Genomic DNA, 21,659 nt, shown 5'->3' on the forward strand with positions numbered 1-21,659 from the left:
AATCAATTATAGAAAATGGATCACACCTAAAGGAATTTTATTGAAAGGATTGCTGCCTCCTGATTTCTGTGAAAATGTACTACTTGAATTTAACTTAAATAATGATTGGACCAAAGATACCGTAATGTGTATGCCATTGCCAATATATTACTTTTTCTAATTATCCTTTAATTATTTTGCTTGTAAGATATAGTTTTTTTTTAATTTAGCAAAAAAAGAGTTATCATTTTGTGGAAAGCTGTGTGCCCAACCTGTCATTTACATATGAATTTCCATTCAAAACAAACTGTCTTTTTATGTGAAATAAACACTTAATGAGAATACAGAGACAGCTAAAAGATTTATAGACCTGCAAAGGTCAGCTAATATAGCCCATGTCTAACACCTAATATTCTCTACAAGATTGGTAATTTTTTACTTAGATATCATCAGTTATATAACCATGGATCTTCCTCTTTTTCCCTCTCTATTTGAGCAGTGGGTACCAGGAGCCCTTCTTCACCCCAGACATATAAAGCCAAAGAAAAACATGGGCTAGGGTTCTTCTATTTTCAGACATAAAATAACAAAGTCACATAAAAATGGATTCAGGATTTGCTGTGAAAAGAATGATTTTTGGTCAATGACTATGACTGTGTCTACTCCAAAGACCAAAATATCCATATATCAAGGACACTAATATTCCCTTTTCCAAATTTCATATGACTAAAATAGTTAATGTTCTATATATAGAAAATAAATATTTCATTTTAAAAACATGCAATGTTGATATTTAAAAAGACTTAATTTCTTTATATAATCATAGTAAAATATTCTATCTACAACTAACCTCAGTATATACTTCAAGTGCCCTAGCAATGAAACAATCTGATTTTGAAGGGACCATATATACCCAGAACAATTGCTCAACCCTTGGTTCTTTGAATTCATTTGTTAGTACTTGTAATAGTAGCATTCTCATTCATTAAAATTGGCCCCAAATCATCTATTAATTTTGTGAAATTTAAAATGGTTGAGGTCTTAAACTGTAGTGAGTTAAAATGGTGGAAGATATAAATTGTGATAGATATAAGAGAGGGTGAGTAAATTTGACCTCAGAAAATATGTTTCACTACAGTGTCTTGGTTTTTAAATCAAATATAAGGTGGTCGCCAGGGAAATATTCCCAATTATTCAAATACCCAAGTCAACTGGGTTTTATAGAGATTTTTAATTAATAATATAATTAGGAATTAAAGAAAGAGAGAAAGAGTAGGAAAGGAATAATTATGAAGGGCCTCAAGCCAATATGGCCTACACCTGAGTCTTAAGAGAGAGAATCAGTCAGTCAGTCTTTTAACACTCACCACAAGGTCTGCCTAAACAAGGATTCTAGTGACACCAGGCCAGCTCCATCTTAGCTGACTTCACCAGAGAGAGCTCCAGGGAGACCTCCTTAGAGATTGTCCTCCAAGAGCTTCCCTTCTCCAGAGCTTCTCTCAAGAGATTCTTCCTAAGAGATCCTCATCAGAGATCCTCCAAAAGGAATTCTCCAAAAGGATATCTCTCTCCTCAAGTGATTCTGCTTTTTCTTATATAGGGGTTTTTCTCCCATGTCATCTCCCCTAAGTCCCTACATCTACCAATCACTGTAGACACTTTCCAAAGGACTGCCCATCTAAATTCCTGCTAAATCAACCAATCTCTTCAGTAAGTCTGAACGAGAGAAAACACAGCTGAGCCAACTAATCTCATCAAGAGAAAACTTGCTCGACCCTTTTAGGTACCTAGCATCCCATTGTATCAATTCTAAAAACAGGCCTGGCTCAAAGAACTCCTTGCCTTATTATAAGCATGGGTCCAAGTACTTTCATTGTTTAGCAAGGTGTTTTCTCTCCTAAAGCAGTCTTAAGTACGGGTGGAGAAGAGGTCCTCCCATTTCTGATCCTGGCGAGTTCTCACATCAAAATGGGGAATGTTTCTCAGTAGGGAATTTATTCCAATTAAGAATTCCCCAATGAGGAAATTTTTAACATTCACAAGTCTGAGAGATTTCAAGATTTACAATTTCATCTATGCCTCGAAAGAACCACCAATAACTACTTGATCTCCCCAAATGTGAAAACATGGAATTATGAGAAAATAATCCCTTTATCCTCTTACATGAAGATTAGATTTTAATGTTATCAGTAGTCTTGAGATAATAATAATTGTAATTCTAGGATAGTTAGCATGTCATGATTTTAGCAGACTTTTGTGAATATTGTGGTATAAGTATAAAAGTTTTGGATTAAGGAAATAACTTCTTTTGCATAGGGCTTAAGGTCAGTCCCACCTTTCAAAGTTGCTCTATCAGCCACCCTAACTTGTGACCTTTAGTTCAGAACCTGGTACCACTCATCACAACTCACTCTTAGCCCAGGCATCACTCCTCTCAACCTTTCCATCAAGTGATTCTTAAATCATGGTCAAATGACTTCAACCAAGAAGTAATTCCTGATTACTTCAACCAATTCACATCTCTCTCTCTCTTTTTTGTCACTGACCTGCACTGTTTTTGTAGTAGAAGTTGCCTAATTCTTTGGGGTACAAAAGAAAGTCTCTCACTGCTTGGGATCCTCTGGTCATGACCAGGGGTCCAGCTTTATTATGGAACCAGCTCTCTCATAATAAACCTATCTTTCTTTATGGTTTGGCTATTTTGCTTATCATCTGTGAGCCTGTAGTTAGAGAAAAAAAAATACACAACAGAATGAATGTAGTAAGTGCTAGCCCAAGAGGCTGGAAAGACCAATGATTCTGATATTTACTACTTATACAATCCTGGAGAGGTCACTTAATATCCTTAAACCTAAGTTTTCTTATCTGCAAAATAGTGATCTTATCTCAGGAACTGTGTTTTTTTAAACTTTAAACATTATATAAATGTGAATTGTAGTTTTAAATAGAAATTGATGTATTAAAAATGGTCTAAGCATTTCACAGGTAGGATTATCAATTTAGGAAGAGTGGAAGAAGAGACACAGATAAAGGCTTATATATATGATAAAGACACAGATAAAATACTGGTAGCCTCAGTAGATGGCCTGTTATGGTATTGGTTTAAATTGCTAGTTTTAGACTCAACATTCTGCTTGCTCAACTCAATTTTTTAACTCAAATTTTTGGCAGCAGCAACAGTGTTTTTTTAGAAAAATATTTTTTGGCAAAAACAATCACAAAAGGTACAATTTTAACTTAAGAAAATATTGAAAGAGCAAGAAATAAATTTGAAGAAATATAAAATTCTATTAGGGAGTATATTATTTTTGTCTAGGGAAAAGAAAAACAGAAAAAGAAAAATATTTGTCACAGAATCACAAAGGAGTAAAACAGGAAAAATAACTCCCCAAAGAAAAATCTGGGCTTTCCTCTTTATACTAAGTGTTTTAATTTTGTTTGTACAAAAGCTTTCCAGTTTCATATAATTAAAATTATCTATTTTATCTTTTGTAAGTTGCCTCTATTGCTAATATTAAGTAATTAATGTTTTTAGTTTTATCAAAACATTGCATGTTGTAATTGAATATATACAAATGTTGAGTGTGTTTGGGTAGATTTATTCTCAAATGTTTTATTCATTTGGTATTTTAGGCAGCTAGATGGTAGAGTGGATAGAGCACTGGGCTTAGAGTTAGGAAGATTCATCTTCATGAATTTAAATCTGGCCTCAGACATTAACTAGCTATGTGACCCTGGAAAAATCATTTAACTTTGTTTGCCTCAGTTCCTCATCTATATAATGAGTTGCAGAAGGAAATGGCAAATGACTCGTGTTTTTTTGCCAAGAAAACCCAAATTGAGTCAGAGTAGGAAACAAGTGAAATGACTGAATAAAATTATTTCTAATAGGATTTTCCTTTCTACTATTGCCTACAACTTTTGTAGTTATATAAAAATGTTGTTGATTTCTATAAGTTTATTTTGTAGCCTATAAATTAGCTAAAATTATTTTCTCAATTACTTTCTTAATGATTCCCTAGAATTTTCTAAGGACACTGCATGTCATCAGCAAATAGGGATACTTTTATCTCCAGTTGGCTTAACTTTATTCTTTTTAATTCTTCCTCTTATCTTGCTATTGACATTGTATAAATGGAGATTTTGAGCCTTTGGACTTTATCCCCCAAAAGTCCCTTAGTTTCCCAAAATGCCATTTTCCTGCACCTCCATGTTTTGCATGATTGTATTTAAGTCATTGTAACCCCTCCCTCATGTTCTTTTGGACCTGCTACCAGGCAGTTCTTTTGTTTTAGTTACTATTAATAAAACTTTATAAAATCTAATATTTAGTTCTTGATTAATTTTAAAACCCACAGCATCATTTTTAAAACCACATCATTTCTAAAAAACATATTGGGAAGAGTGTTTCTAGTATATTCCTGTTTCATATGCTACCTCTTTTTTGGTTCCAAATAAATAACCTTTTATAATATTAAAAAGGATTCCTCCTCATCTATTCTTTTTTTTTTTAGTATATCCCTATAAGCATCTGACAAAAGTTTTTTCTGTCTTTGTTGAAATGATATCTGGTTTGGAATATTTTTGTTCTTAATATGTTAATTATGTTGATTGCTTTCCTAATGTTGAACCATTCTTGCATCTTTAGAGTAAATTCAAATTGGTCAGAATGAATGATTTATTGGATTAATTGCTGTAATTTGGAAAAGTGGATAGTGTGCCAGACCTGGAGTCAGGAAGACCTGAATTGAAATCTAGCCTCAGATACCAATTGTGTGACACCAGGCAAATCACTTAACTCTGTTTGCCTCAGTTTCCTCAGTTATAAAATGAGCTGGAAAAGAAAATGGCAAAGCAATCCACTATATTTGCCAAGAAAACCCAAAATGGGGTTACAAAGAGTTGGAAATGATTGAAATTACTGAAGAATAACAAAATGTTTTATATTAAGACTATTTTTCTTGAAAAATGAGCTTAATGGTGCCTTCTTTTTCAGTTTTTTAGAATTTGTGTAGCAGTAATGTATTTTTTAAATAATGAAATTCTTCTTTTAATCCATTAGTATCAGAAATTTTGTTGTTATTGTTCCCTTTTGGAAACAGTTTCTTTACAGCTATTTTCTTTTCTGAAATGGGATTGTTTAAGATCTCTAATTTTTGTTGTATTAGTCTGGGCATTTTATTTCTGAAGGTAATTTATTTCTTTTCTGTTCTCAGTTTTGTTTTATTTGCTGTTTTTGTTTTTGGAAGAAGACCCTACAATTGCATTGTAGGTTCTAATAATTATTTTTATTTCCTCTGGGCTTTTGTGTGTGTGCCCATTGTTTTTTTACTTTCTCACTTAAGAAGCATTGCTAAAGATTTATAATTTTTTTGTTAAGTTTTTTGAGAGAGTCAATTTCTGGTGTTTTTTATTTCTATAGTTAGTTCTATTCTTTTTTTGTTTCCAATTTATGTATTTTTCCTCTAATGTTAAGAAGTTTTTTTGTCCTCTTTTGGATTTATTTGTTGTTTCTAATTTTTAAATGGATAATCAGTTCATTAATTTTTTTACTTTTCTATTTTTCTAATGCTGATATTCAGAAATATAATTTTTCCTTTGAAGACTACTTTAGCTGCATCCCACTAACTTTCAAGTAATTATTATTTCTATAGCTTGTTCTTTGATTACTTAGGGTTTCATTGTCTTTACTACTTAGATCTGTATTTTTTGTTTGTGCTCCATAAACTTAACACTAGTTTTACTGAACTATTATCTATAAAGAATGTTTCTAATATTTCTGCCTTTCTACATTTATTTGATATTTTTCTGTGTCCTAATATGTCATAAATTTTGTAGAAGTTCCACCTACAGCTGAGAAATATGTATGTTCTTTACACTTCAATTCAAAAGATGTAGTCTTTAGCTGATTTCTCCAGCATTTTAAAGTCTTTTTTTTCTTTTTACTGAATTTCTGCAACTGATAATATTGTATTTCTATCTATGTTTTCTTGCACATCAGTTAAATTTTCCTTTATATATTTAGATGTCATACTACAGAAAATATACATTTAATATTGATATCATTTATTGTTTACAGTTTAGTTTAGCATATTGTAATTTATCTGTTTATATGATGAATTTTCCCTTTTGTTTTTTGTAATAGCACGAGTGCAAATTCTGCTTTTGTGGATTCTCTTAATTGTGTTGAAGGCTTTCTTTTTTATTTTTTGTGTATCTTCTATTTTATATGTATTGCTTGTTAGCAAGAGATTTTAAAGTTTATTGTTTAATCTATTCACATTTATATAGTATGAGTTAGATGAACATTTTCTTCCATTTGTGTCTCTATAATTTTTTGCCAAAATAATATTTTAATTTTCTCTTCCTCTTCAAGACCTGCTTTTTTCCTATTATGTTTTATTTATTCAACATTATTTTTGCTTTGCTTAGTCTAAGTAAAAATAAACTTTTTTCACATACTTTTACCCTCACCTCAACTCTTACTTCTTTTCTTTGGGAATCAGGATAGAAGCATTGCATTATGGTAGAAATTTTCTCATAGTTCAATTTTATCCCACTGCTGTCTACATGATCACTTTATTTCCCATTTCCCATGCATCTCCTCTCAGTATACATACTCTCCCACTGTTCCGGTGCCAATTGACCTTAGGATCTCTGATTTTCTATCGCCTGAGGCAGACTATTTTCCATGCAGACACAACCCTCCCTCAGAGAAGTTTATCTTGCTAGGACATTTTCTTTTATTACTTCTTTTTCAATATTTGTTCAGATTTTTTGTTTATTTTGTCTTCTTGGAGATCTAGGATCTAAATTGTCTCTATGTATCTTGTCTTCAAGATACATATTTTGTTGAAATGGAGATCAAGAGTTCTTTTAATTTCATAGCTATTTTGTTTCTATTCTTTCAGATTATCTTCCATTATGTTATATTTGCACTCCCAATCTGTTGTTTTCTTTCATTTCCTTGTAGTCACTTCCTCTCAGGTTAAAATTCTTTTATTTTGCTCATTATTTCTGTTCTTCAGGTCATAAATTCTGCTATTTGTTTCTTTTTTAACTTTTCTCAAAATTCAAATTTCCTCTCTTGAACCAATGCTACAATTCCATGCTTTCTTGAGAATCCAGAGTTAAGTGTTTCATCAAGCACTGGTTTAATTTCCTTTGTGGGGAGGACAATATTTATTGAGTGGTTAATAATCTTTTAAATATCTTGGTTCTCAACTCCTTATCTAATTTTAGAGTCATCTTGATTTATCTACTTAGGTCTACATTTTTAATGACATTATCCCCTCCACTTTGAGATTTTCAATAATTCTAATCTTAGCCAAAATAAAGGGAGAATCACATCTGGGAAGCTCAGTCACCTGCCCGTTTGTTATAAGGCACCCACTGGAGAGAATTGACAACTGAATCTTGGGACTTTATAGGATCAATAATATGAGATGCCCTGATAATGTGTATTTTATACAAGGTTGCTCACTAACAGTACACACTTTTTCCATTTCTTTGAGATGTAAATATTGTTTTTATAATTTTCTGACTTATTAAATAAAATCTTTGAAGTATGCATTAAGGAAAGATTTTGAATGGTCTTTTATTTTCCCCTTTCCAGATTTTAATATTCAACATCATATTCTACCAAATGAGGATGAAGATTAAATGACACACTTGTAAAACATTTAACCCAATGTCTAGAACATTGTAAGTGCTTTATAAATGTTTATTTCCTTCCCTCATTTGTATAATCCTGATTCAGGAATGAAGATTTTTTTTTAATTGTCTTGTACTGGTCAGCAATACTGCTGCATGACTTGAAGGAATGACTTGCATTAACAATGAACAGAATAAAAGCCCTTACCTACAAGTCATAAAACTCATTTTCAAATTTATTTTGACATAGATAGTAGTGGCACAAAATGAAATCATTCACTTCTGATATCAATTTCATGTCCAATCATAGTGATCAGCATTATTTGACCTGAAGCATTTCTAATAGATGGGGTACTGATATTTTTGATTTGGTACAATGTATTTTGCCTTCTTCTGGTACCAGAATATGAATGAACATTGTTTTATCACTCTTTTGTTTCAAGCTGATTGTCATGAGAATTATGAACAGGGTCAGCCTGTAACCTTGCGTTACCCTCTCTTTTTCTTAGATTCAATTGAGCAGTTTTATCACATTTCCAAGCTGCTAACCCAAGCAGTGGCCCAGACACAGCCCAAATGGTCAGCATTTCTTGCCAGGTCTCCATGGCTACCTTAGAGGGCTCAGGGTATGAAACGTCCCTGTTCTATATCACCTAGCTACTTGCTATTGTACCCATCCCTTACCACATAGGTGCTAGGTTGGGTTTTTAGGAGGTTAGCAGTGGCAGCAACAGCAAAAATAGTGGTGATGGTGGTAGTAGTAGTAGTAATATAATAGTCTTTTATAAGGAGCTAAGAGGATTTGTAGAAAATAGAAAATGTGTCAGAAGATGGTATGGTAAACATGTCACAATGTTTAAATAGAGAACAATGAGCTCTGCACCATACAAGCTCATGGTTTGATTTAAATCACTCATAAAATTGTGTAATCTATAATTAAGTGAACTGTTTATGAGTACTTAGGAAAACAAGGCCAGTAGTATGACCAAATAAATGAAGGGAGCTACTGAGGTTATGAAGATTAATGGATCTGGGATTTGAACACAGGACCTTTGAAATGAGTTTTCTGGCAAAAGTTTGAATCTTAGTTCTGAAATTTTGTATTCACTCTAGATTCTAACTTTCTTATTTATAAGGGAGATGTTAGACTTTTTTTTTGTACTAAGTCCTATTATCCTAAATCATGTACTTTCCCCAATACATTATGTTGTCTTTTACAAAGAGTAAATTTGAAATTATATAATATGAGGATTGTAGGAAATAATTGGAGATGGTTAGCATGGAGAATAGGACACCTAAGGGAGGTATATCTGTGTTTAAATATCTGAAGATCTATTATGTAAAGGAAGGATTAGACTTGTTTGACTGAAGAAGGCAAAGCATAAATGATAGAGACAGAATTAGGACTTAATATAGGAAGAACTTTTAAAAAGTTAGAGCTGTATGAAAATTAAGTAAGCTGCATTGTATGATAATTTTCCTATATAACCTAATCATTTAGGCATAAGATAGATTACCATTTGTTAGGAGTATTATAAGAGGTAACTTGAAGGTAGAAGGCAAAAGTTGAACTATACTATTTGGAATTAGAAACTATATAAAATATTTAAAAAATTATGCAATTCTTGATTTTTCTGTTAGACAGACAAGCATTTTAAGTACAGAATCAATCAAGGGTTTAAGTTGTTTAACATTTCTTCCCAGGAAGCTCTTTTTTAATCTTCAATGCCCATAGAATTTCCTATGTTTTTGTTATCAAAAAACAGTATTTCCTGATGGATCTTGAATTTTTCTGACCATAAAGAGTTATCAAAGACACAATATTTTATCAGTTAGTAATCAACTGGCCTGGCAAATTAAGAATGAGAATTCCCTAAGAGAAATGATGATGAAGTCATTTAAAGCCAGAATAAAATGTATTGTGGGTTTTCAAGTGTTGTGGTCAGGGAATGGCATCCTCCAGTGTACTCCAGGGGTCCCTCCCCTTCCTTCCTGGTGTGGTATTGGTCTTGAATTGGACCAATCCCATGCTAGGAAGGGGCCACGCCCCCTACTAGTTTGGGATTGGAACCAATCCTGCACCTAAGAGGGAAATTTGAATCTGAGAAGATTCAAGGTTTAGGGATTTAATTAATTTCAACCATGGGAAACTCCTGTTTTTCTTACTTTATTAAAGTTAATCATATAAAAAGAATTTTTCTTATTTTAATCATTTCAGTATAAATTGTCAAATACCTTAACTTGGAGTTTTGCTTCTGGTAGTCGACCTTTCCATGATGCTACGAATTTAAGGCTATCCACAGAACAGCTCATTACCCTACAAAAAATATTATTTCAAATGTTAATGTTTGAAATTATTAGAAATATGCATTCCAATGGCAAAAAGACATTAAAGATAAAAATATGAATAAAATTTCTTTATCTAGGATCAAACCAGAAAGCTCAATTAATTGTAATTTTTCAATAATATTCTTAAACTCTACTTGATATCATAATTCCAAATCTGAAACAGTTCAAGTTTATAAGTGTCTTCTTCAGGTGCCACAGGAAGAATAAAATATTTTAAGTATAATTTCAGTTACAAATCTACTTTATTATGTTCTAATTTTTGAAAAATTGGTACTACATTCCTGATATATAGTAACCCTGATGATATATATTGTAACTCTCAATTAAATGTAATAATTTCAATTAGAACATTCCATTTACTAATGCTTTATGATAAATGGGACTGTATTATAGGTTACAAATTCTTAATTAAACTATTACTTTAACTTAATAACTGGGACTTCCCTAATATAGCACATGCTTAAAAGAAAATTCTTTTTAATTTATAAGATATTTCCATATCCAAACACTAACTAACTAATATTCTTATTGTAAAGCATTAGTAAATTATACAAGAATTAAAACCCATTTTAAGTCTATTTTGGGGAATCAAGGAAAATAGTACGTAATAAAAAAATCAATATAATTGGCCTCAGGTGTATGAAAAAGATAACCTTTCATTTACCTTGCAGTTTCTTGGCGTAGAGCATTAAGGAATGTGTCTGGGTGGAAGAGTTCAGAAAGGTCAAGAGTATCTGACAGAAGTGACTGTTTTTCTGCTTTATCTACCCAGTGCTGGGGAAGTAAGAAAGAGTTAGTTTTAGACAATTATAATTTTCTCATATTTTCAATATCTCACAAGATTTTAAAATGAATTCCAAATGTAAAAACTTTTAAAAAGATAAGAATAGTATTTATATATTAGTAAGAAAATATCTATTTTTTATGTTGAAGTTCATCATAATTTTTTGGTATGTCTTATCATAAGTATACTATATATAATCTTTTACTCATTTAAATCTACTGGAAATAATGGAGTTAATGAGCACTTTATTCCTTATATTAAAGTTTCTTTATTTTACTCCTAATTTTGAATTTTCTTGTGCTAACATTGATTTTTTTTTTAGTCATTTAAGTAACATGCTCAGTTCAGGAACTTCTTTTCTATCTTGTTAAAATAATTTTTAGGAATTTATATTTTCTCTTGGGTACTGCTTTAGTTATGTCCTATTGTTTCATTTTCATATTTATATTAGTAAAATGATTGTTCCTATCATTTGTTCAACACACTCATTCAGAATATGATTGTTAGTCCAGTTAGGTCAATATCTTTTATTCATGTTTCCCTTATTTATTTACATCTATTGTACAGACTATATAACAGATTAATTTATTTCTGCTATTTTACATTCAATTCCTTTATTCTCTATCAAATGAGACTTTTGTAAAGTACTGTAAGATGCTGAGAATATTATTGTATAGTCTTTAATATTCTCATTTTCTACCAATTAGTTCAATTGTACATTTTATCAGTTGTGAGAGGGGAATAAAAAAGTCTTCCATTAATTTTATGTTATTCATGTTTTTGCAATTCAACTAGCTCTTCTTATGAGAATTTATCCTCTATAATATTTGGTGCAAATGCATTTAAAAGTATTACTTTCTAATTAGTCTATGGTTCTTTAAGCAGAATAAACAATTTTCCTATTTATTTCTCTAAGTATCAATTTATATTGTTGCTTATCTGAGCTCAAGATTCCAACTCCCACTTTTTTAATTACCTGAAAGTTAAAAGAATTTGTTTGAATTCCTCATTTTTACTTTTTATTTAGTTGTTTGTGTTCCCCATATATAGAAATTTTTTTTGTTTTTCAAAATATCTATTCCTCCACTTTCTTTTTCTTGTTCAATTTATTCCATTTTTAAAGGATTACTGTTATAATGTTTTTTGTTCCTCCCCATATATATTTACATAATCTAAACCATTTATCTAGTCTATTTTATCTAAATGAATCTTCTTTTTACTCATTTCTCTTTTAAGTCTTTCTCTTTTTAGTCCCAAGCATTTGTTCTGTTTATACTGATTGGAATCAGATCTTTTCCCTTTTTCTATTATCCTGTTCAATCCCAATTCTTTGATTTTAACCCTTACTATAATTCTTTCTATCTTTAATGTAACTTACACTCCCCTCACCTTTATAAGAGTTAAGAATGAGGTACTTATTGTTCCCTGACATCTATTCTTCTATTTCAGAGGCATTAATTTGTAAAACTATTTTATAAGGAGTGCTTTTCTTCTATCCCCTTTCTTTATCCTTTCCCTTTCATGTATACTGTAGCATCTATTCCCTACAATGTTAATTCTCAACGGTGGCATCAGGGTGTAATGGGCAATATTCTATAGCCCTCTGAACCTAGAAAGGCAGTCAATACTGTTTATTGTTTGTTTGCTTGTTTTCCCCCTCATTCAGTTACCCCTTTCAATATCAATATTGTTTTTCCTTTGGACCTATAGCCCACTGTGCAGCCCTTTATGAGATATGCATGCCTCCTAGAGCTTCTAATCTCTAACTCAGACTTAGATGTTACCTCCTCCCCAACATACACAAGTTTTCCCTCTATTAAACTTCCCTCTTTCTGCTTTTTTCTCTTTCCTCTACAAGTCTTCCCACTTTCTTTCCTTGATTGTATCCATGACTCTTCTCTTTAGTTTTCCCTACATATTCAGTCAGATATCAAATTCTCCATATCTTATACATTTATCACCTCATCAGTCTCTCACATTCACCATCCTATTTTCGGCTCTCATCATCACATCTGGGCTATTGCAATACCACTATTTTGGCTTTGCTGCCTTCTCAAGCTCTCCCTGCATAAATCCAACATCCACAAAGCTGTCAAAGTGATTTTCCATTAAGGTGTAATCATGCCACTCTCTTCTCCACTCAACAAACTCCAGTTGCTCCCTATTGTCTCTTTGGTCAAATATATATTTTTTTGACAGCTGAATCATTTCATAACCTGCTTCTTTTCTACTTTTCAGTCTTCTGCTAAGATTAAAATTCTCTGGAGACTGTACCTTAACTTATAATTATTTATCGAAAAATGTAAAAAGATGGATCATGGAAAGAAAAGGCCTCTTGCCACATGTGGCTGGCCACTTCTTTACCAAGTCTCCTCCCAGCTCATTAGCCATACTCACACATACTTTTTTGCTCTCAGTTCCCAACCAAAATCGTCTGATTTCCTTTAGAGACCCAAAATTTATACTCTGAATGACATCCCTTTACTAAGCCCCTCTGATTGGATGACTCCAACCTCACTCTGGTCAAGAAGCCAGTCCTCTGGATGCCTGGAAGTCAAGAGGAACAAGAGACAAGCTTCTTCCTGATGCCAGGGAGCCACAAGGCCTCTGATGTTGTCCCTCCTCAGCAGAGTGTGTGCTGGGTCTCCAACTGTCTCAAGTAGCTTGTCAACAGATAAGCACCAAGTTTTGTTCTTAACTCAATCAAAGGGTGGGACTGAATTACAACTTAATTCAATCAGTCAGAGTAGGTCAAAATGAAATGTTCCCATTTTAAAATTTAAAGTCAGTCTTGAGGCACATGTTAAAAGGGTAGGAGACAGTGTTAATTTTTCACACTTCTCTGATCCCCTCCTCACACTTTGTTTAAATCATATTGACATACATAATCTCAATTTTCCACCTCTGTAAATTTTGTATATGCTGCCCCTTGGGTCTGGATTTCATTAACTATTTTTATTTTTTCCTTTTGGAATCTGGTTTCCTTCAAGATCCATTTTGAGCCCTACTTTAAATCTTTTACGGTCTGTCCAGCTGCTAAACTACTCCCTTCCAAAAGTACTTTGTAGTAATTATGTATATGTTGTACATATTCTTTTTTTTTTTTAAACCCTTACCTTCTGTCTTGGAACCATTACTGTGTATATTGGTTCCAAGGCAGAGGGATGATAAGGGCTAGACAATGGGGGTTGAAGTGACTTGCTCAGGGTCACACAGCTGGGAAATGTCTTGAGGACAGATTTGAACCCAGGACCTCTTGTCTCTAGGCCTGACTCTCAATCCACTGATCTACCCAGCTGCCTGCTACATATTCTTTTATGCCTACAGCTTGTCTATCCATTCAAACAAATAAAATTACTCTGACAGGAAGGATTCTTTTACTTTTGTCTTGTACTGAGTACTCTGTGCTCAGAATTTCCTCACAACTACTGAATTATTAATAAATGCTTACTGACTGGCTGCTTGATTGGTAACTGAAAATATTTCTATTTGTCCTATTTTATCAGCTAGGCTTGTGGATATCCTGTTACTTGACTTCATTTAAAGCAATGTCTCAAATTCTCCTCCAAATATTTGGAATTGGCTACACTACTAGTCTGCCTTAATTTTGTACCATAGGTTCCATACTCTTTCACAGCCTCCCTTTTATAACAGTACCTACGTCCCAGTGTGGTTGTGAGGATCAGATGAGATAACAATTGTAAAGCCCTTAGCACAGTTCCTGGCACATAGTAAGTTATATATATAATATTAGTTATTATTACTATTATTATTCTCAAGGCTCAGAGTTAGTCTGATTCGAATGTCTCAACCAAAAGGGCATAGCACTAACATTTTGTGCAGCACTACAAGGGAATAACCATCTTTCCCCCAAGTATAGGAAGCTCGGATAGGATAGAGCAGTTTCAGCCTAGAAGTATCTCTCAAAGACACTGCAAAGGGGCTAACTCCAAAATATTTGTGCCTAAAACTGCAGCAGCTATAAGATCAGGGTAGTTGGGATCTGAGGAGATCTGGATTTAAATGGAGGACACCAGTAGCTAGTAGGGCTGATCCTTAGACTTGTTTTTAATCAGTAATTATATTATGATGGAATCTTTCAATTGAGGAAAAGGGAATAAACATTAGTCAAGTGCCTACAAAGTGCTAGACATGGTACTAAGCACTTTATAATTATTATCTCATTCTTCACATCAACCATAGAAGGAAGATGCTATTATGATCCCCATGTTATAGCTGTGGAAACTGAGGCAGATAGGTTAAGTGACTTCCCCAATGTCACAAAGGTAGTAATTATCTAAGGCTGAATTTGAACTCAAGCCTTCATGATTCCAGATCCTGGGCTTTTGCCACTATACTACCTAGCTTTCTCAGTTTTCTTTTCCTATCATCTTCTTACCACTGAATATGTTGCATTTTAGAACTTTTGGGTGAGTTGGGGGAAAAGATACCTCTAAGATCCTTCTCACTGTACCATTCTTCAAAGCATATATTTCTCACTTTTATCTCAAGTAATTATGAGATTGCTTGCCTTCTGTTTTCATTAGCAAAAGGTGTTTTTAATTTTCTTTATTTACATGTCCCTTTCTACTGTTTATATCTTTTTGTTTCACAATATTTGCTTAAAATTAATCCTTTTATAATCATCCAGTTTATAATATTTTTCATTAACACTTTGAAATATACCATGAGCTTAATTCTTAAGATGGGTTATAGCTAAGAACATACAATATAAAGGTTCAAACTCATTAAAAGAGCCAATATGGCTAATAATTAGATTTACACTTCATTACATTCTAAAGTAGTATAGTTAGTTAAGGATGAAAAGTTCCTTTTAATAAAATGTTTTCATTACTTCATATGAATGAAGAACTTGCTAGTCTATTAAGCTTATAGGCAGACTGTAAGAAAAATATAGCCTTCAATAAAATAATTAAAATCTTCTGAATGTAAATAGTACCTTACAAGGAGCTACATTAAATACAAAAAACAAAACAACCTAAAGTAGTAACTGGCTACAAATATCTGGGTTTTCATTTTAGTATTTTCCTGTAGATCCTGATGTTTATTTGGCACACAGTAGGAAATTAACAGATGTTTATTGAACTGAATTGAAGCTATAATTCTAGCCTATTTTACATCTTAAATTTTTCTTATTAACAAATGTTCATGTATTAATTGTGAGATTGTCAGTTTGTTTTGTCCTTCACATACAAGAAAATACAAAAATACTTGGTTTTTTCTCTTTCAGGAGATACTTCCTCTCCCAGCTCCTTTCTTTCTTCCCTAAGGCAGTGAGCTTGAGAGTTCACCATCTAGACTCAAGACATCCTCCCTATTCTCTAGCCCCAGAGGGCAAGTGGCAGCCCTCTGTACCCCTAACATACAAATACATGGAGATGCAAAGGCCAATGATTCCTTTATACTTTTGGAAAAAACTCATACCCCACAGAGACTGTAGTTAAAAATCTTTTCTTCTCCTCTTAGACTCCTACAACAATCCTTTCTACCTTCTTGGCAGAGAACCCTCCCTCAAACTCAACTTCCTTGTCAAAGTCTTTTCACCTCATCCCCCATTCTTCTCTCTTTTATTTCAGTGTGATGAAGAGGTCATTCTTAGTGCCAAGACTAATACATCTACTTGTAATATTCACCTTATGCTTTCCCACATTTTTGGCAGAATGTTCCTAGAATCATTCTCACACACACTGTCAAGTATTCACAAATGTTAGGAGGTTTTCCCACTTTTAAAATACTATAACTTAACCCTACCACTCTCCTTGATCTATCCTACATATCTCCTCTCTTTCAAAGTCAAATGCCTCAAAAAAGCTGCCTACTCTCCTTATATCCATCTCTTCTATATTTCAGTGAATCAACTACTAAGCCCTTACTGTATGGCACACACTGTGCTAAGTGCTCAGGAAGGGCAAAAAAAACCCAGTCTCTACTCTCATGTTCAGAGACTAATGAAGAATCAACATATAAACAATTATGCACAAAGAAGACAGAATCGGGATTAATAGGGAGCAAACTGAGAGAAGGTGCTAAGATTAAGGAGGACTAGGAAAGGCTTTTTTATGAAAGAGTAAAATGCAGGTATTCATAAAAATATATTGAAAAAAATAGATACATCATTATATAATATACACATGCCTTATGACTATTTTTTTCAACTTCCTTTTAGGTCATATCTACCTTGATTAGAATATAAGCTTCTTTGGGATTGGGATCATCTTTCTGCTTTTTATTTGTATTCCCAGAACTTTGCAAAATGCCTAGCACAGAGTCCCAGCTTAATAAAAGCTTGTTTAATGACTCACTAATTTGAATGCTTATTGTATGTAATACACTATAAAATGCACTGTGCAGAATTCAAAGAAATTTGATTCTAAACCCAGTTTCAAGGAAAACTTGCCTTTAACTTGACAAATATTTATCAAATGTCTGATATACACAAAACACTGTTAGGTCCTATGGAAGATACATAGAAAATAAGATTTTGCCTTTATCCCCAAGGACTTTGGAGTGTAGTAAGGGATCCTGAAGCATGCATATAGATTACTCAAATAAAAAGTATAGAATAATGTTATGAAGGTTCTGGGAGAGCAGAACTAAATAAAATACATGAACACAAAGAAGACCTAAACAAAAAAAATTAATTACCAAAAATACTAAACTATAAAAGGCAAGTAAAAGAAGCTATCATTAATATGCAGGTGAGGTTTGGAATTGAGCTGGACCTGAGAAGATGAGCAGGAGTGAGAAAGGAAATGAGGAGAAAAGAAGGTTCTGGATAAGAAGAGTGTAATTTAATAAGCAATGTTCTGCTCTCCCAGAACCTAGATGAAGCAAAGAGCTTTTATGTAAGGGACATCATGTTGAAAAGGTCCTTAAAAGTCAGGTTACAAAGTACAGACTTTATTTTGAAGGAAATAAGTTATTACTATGTCAGTCATTTATCTTATGTAGGTTCTTACTTTTATACAAGTTTCATTGCTTAAAAAGTGATTTTATATATAGTTACTCATTTAGGTGGCAGCTAGGTGCCACAGTGGATAGAATACCTGACTTGCAGTAAGGAAAATTAAACTTTGCAAGTTCAAATCCAGACTCGGACACTTCTTAGCTGGGTTAACCTGAACAAGTCACCTAACCCTGTTGGCCTCAGTTTCCTCATCAATAAAGTGAGTTAGGTAAGGAATTGGCAAATTTTTCCTGTATCTTTGCTAAGAAAATCCAAATGGGGCCACAAAGAGTTGGACACAACTGATATAACCAAAACCTAGTTCATTTAAGTTTCATTATAACCCTGAAAATAGGTAGTTATACATACTGCTCCCATTTTACAGTTAAATAAATTGTACTGTAGATAGATTAAATGGGTCAACCTCTTGAAGAAAGTCGAGTTTCTTCCAAACATGCACTGAGCACCCATAACATTCAAGGCAATGAATGTGCTGAGTATTGGGCAAATAAGAATAAGGGAAGGAAAGATATAAAGATGAATAAAACTTGGTTCTGTCCCTCACAAAGTTTATGAGTAAAGATAAGATGTATACAAATACATAGAATACAAGATAGAATGTTATCTCCTCTACAAAATAAAAACCTCTTTTAGGCTGCTGAAATTCAGAAAGGTAGATTTCAGTTCTTACAAAGAATGTGGATGAGGGATGGTGACATGAAGAAAGGAGAATTTTCTACTTTGAAGATAGATTACATTTAAATAGGCATGTATGAGAAGGTAGAGAAAGTAGAAGCAGCAAGAATGTTGCAAAGATGCACTAGGTAAGTTTGGGAATGGCATAAACCAGGAATAAAGTAATAACCTGAATGATGAAAATTTTTGGTAAATGTAAATATATTTACTTAACCTAATTGTTCTGGGACTTTGCTCACATTGGCCTTCATAACTAGAATGCTTCTATCCCTCAGAATTACCTGTTGAATTCCATGTATTTTTTCCAGGCCTAATTGAGATATCACCATTTCCAAGAACTTTCTCTAGCTTCTCTCTGCCCCTAGCAGAAAAATGCTTGTTCTTTCCTCAAATTTCTCAGAGCATTCTTTTTAGGTTTCTTATTTACATGTAATTAATTATTCATTCTCTCTAACAAATATTTGTGATAGCTTTTTAAAAAATTTCTTATTAGATTGTAAGTTCCGTCAGGGCAGGTGCTATGCATACCTATATTTAAATCCTCAGTGCCTAGAAGAGTGCCTTGCACTATAGGATTTAAATTAAATGTCAAGTATTATTTTGATAAAGTTTACTATCTGACAAAACAGAACCAAAGCCACAACAGGAAAACAAGAATGAGAGATGGATCCACCCAATTTATATCCTGTCTACATCAGAATAGGAGTTCTGGGGATCATAGTTTTGCAGGGAATCGTAGTTTTGCTGGGGATTGTAGTTTTTAGGGTAACATATTCTAATTACACACTGCATAGTAACTGTTCAATGGATATCTACAGACTTGAAATAAATTCCTATCTATCCCAGTGAGATATGAAGATGCCATAACTCCAAAGAGATACAACACAGCTAATGGGTTTAGATCTAAGAAATCTTCATTTGTACCACTATCACTCCTAAAAAAAAGGACATTCCATTTTGATTATGATAAAATGCTCAAGATAACTATAAAACAATTTACTGTTAGTGAAGGTAAAATTGAAGGAGATATTTCTTCATTTTTTCTATCATATACTTACCTATAAAGGATTTCTTTTAATTAAGAAAAGCTTTCCTATATGATCAAACTAAAGGGTTAAATATAATAATACAATCAATTATGCTTAATGCCACAATTTGGCAGTGCTTTGTACACAGTATTTTTAATTACAATGTTGGGCAATATTGGGCAAGTTTTTCATATTTATATTAATATTCAAATTAAAATTTATTCATAGTCTAAAAAGAGTGTGACTCTTAGTAGTATTTGTATAATACCTAACATAGGTTGTAAGGAATTGCTGATCAACAAAGAGTAGATGGGTTGTATGTAGCAAGAGTGAGAGCAAAGAATAAAGAACAGATTGCTTTCATTCTTCACTGGTCCCCACTTTGATGTCTTCTTAAATGCAAGAAACATCCCTAGCATATTGGGTGAATTCCCTGTGGTGACTTTGGTAGAGAACATGAACAAAATAAGCACAAAATAGTCAAGCACAGATGGGTTGTGATTTCCATATGAGAGGGATTATTCACTTTCATGAGATGATAAATCCATTGTAGCATTCACCTTGATATTATCTATCGCTTCAAAGGATGAAATACCAATTTCTAAAGAATAAAAGTTGCAGGCTATCCAATGGAGTTATGGCATGGTGAGCAGACTGTAACATATTACCATTAAAGAATTGAGCTGCATAAGAAGTGAAAAATGCATTAAACAACAAGATGTATGAATAGAAAACTAAATGCCTTGGTCTTTTAATGAGAGGAAGAAATAACTGAGAAATCTGTGTTATATTACTACCTATATAATGTTAAAAGGTCTAGAGGAAGGCCTGAGTACATTAGACCTCCTGCAGGGGACTTATGGGACAATATGGCCATAAACTGCAGAGGGTCAGAAGGCATAAAGAGTTAATGATCTGTGATCTATGATATGTTGGAAGGTCTAGCTGCACTAATGAAATCTCAACTCTATTAAAGTTTGTGCAAAGCTCTTTGGCTTAATTGCAACAGAAAATACAAAAATAATTAAAACATGATCTATGACCTTGTTGAGCTTAATTATAGCTAGAATGATAGATTAGAAAATATAACCCCCAAATACCTTGAATACGTTACAAGTATTCTGCATGTACTCATACACAGAAGTTATTTTCTTGTTCTGCCCCGAAGGAAACTACAAAGAGAATTCATACTAGGAAGCTGCAAGAGCTATGGAAGGCAGCAAGTGGATAAAGAAGCCAGGTTTATTCAGCATATATCCAGGACCAGAAATAGTTTAGGAAGGGAAAGGATAGCACAGTGAAGAATCATTCTCAGGGAAAGAAAGGCACCAGAGATTTGCTGATATAAAGCCAGTACCAGTGCCTCCTGTGGCATCTATAATTACCATTGCCTCTCCCAAGGCCAAAACTCAAAGCAGCAGCAGAGGCAGCAGCTATTCCTCTGCCAGACCTCCATGAACAGGTACAGAGAAATTAAGAGGTTACTAGAAGAACAGATGAATTTCCCTTTTAGTGAATATTAAAATGAGATGCCCTAAAAACAAGAGAGAGAGCATAAGACCTACCCTCACTCAGAAGCATAGAGAGGATGAGCAGGGATGCTCCCCTCAAGAATAGAACACTTCAGTCCCTTAAAAGAATATTGTTCAGTGCATGAGAACAGATGTGCCCCCAAACTAGAATCAGAACCTGAATGAGGTTTATGAAGTTAAACAAGAGATACCGAATTGCCATTTACTGTATGAAGAAGTTAAGGAGAAGAACATTTATTTTAGATAAATTTGAAGTAAGATTTTTAGAAACCATTAGAATAAGTAAGCAGGAGGCTTGTTTGAAATTATGGAAAATGAATGAAATTGGAACAGTAAGAGAAAATATTTTCTCTCTACGATGAGTAGGATTTTTGCTATTTAAGACAAAGATTTATGGGAATCATACCTAATATTACAGTGAACTTGGAATTCAAATATGGCTGTCTGATGACTGAACCACCATTGGAAGAGAATAAGAAGATACTCAGAGGACAAGTGAAAGTTCTTTGAGGAAGTTGAAAGGACGATCTCAGGCTGAAACTGAGCTAGGATCCTTCTGACTTGGTAAGTCACACTGGATTCTGATGGTTCCTGAGTGAAACAGTTATGGCATAAACCAATGATAGCTCTGACCTGTATGTGAAGTTAGACAGTGTTGACCTACACATTCT

At 33.2% G+C, this 21,659-nt stretch overlaps 1 protein-coding gene across 2 annotated transcripts in view; it reads right to left on the reverse strand.

Annotated features, from left to right (window-relative positions):
* The window catches only part of DYNC2H1 (dynein cytoplasmic 2 heavy chain 1), a 453,597-nt gene that overhangs the window by 26,822 nt on the left and 405,116 nt on the right, over positions 1–21,659 (reverse strand). For both annotated transcript variants that reach the window (XM_056794452.1, XM_016433898.2), the window contains exons 86-87: positions 10,646–10,755; positions 9,868–9,949 (exon numbers count right to left, since the gene is read on the reverse strand). In XM_056794452.1, the coding sequence (XP_056650430.1) occupies positions 9,868–9,949; positions 10,646–10,755 (192 nt within the window). The remainder of the gene's footprint in view (positions 1–9,867; positions 9,950–10,645; positions 10,756–21,659) is intronic.

This window comes from Monodelphis domestica, chromosome 4 (assembly GCF_027887165.1).
Source record: "Monodelphis domestica isolate mMonDom1 chromosome 4, mMonDom1.pri, whole genome shotgun sequence".
Taxonomy (NCBI): domain Eukaryota; kingdom Metazoa; phylum Chordata; class Mammalia; order Didelphimorphia; family Didelphidae; genus Monodelphis; species Monodelphis domestica.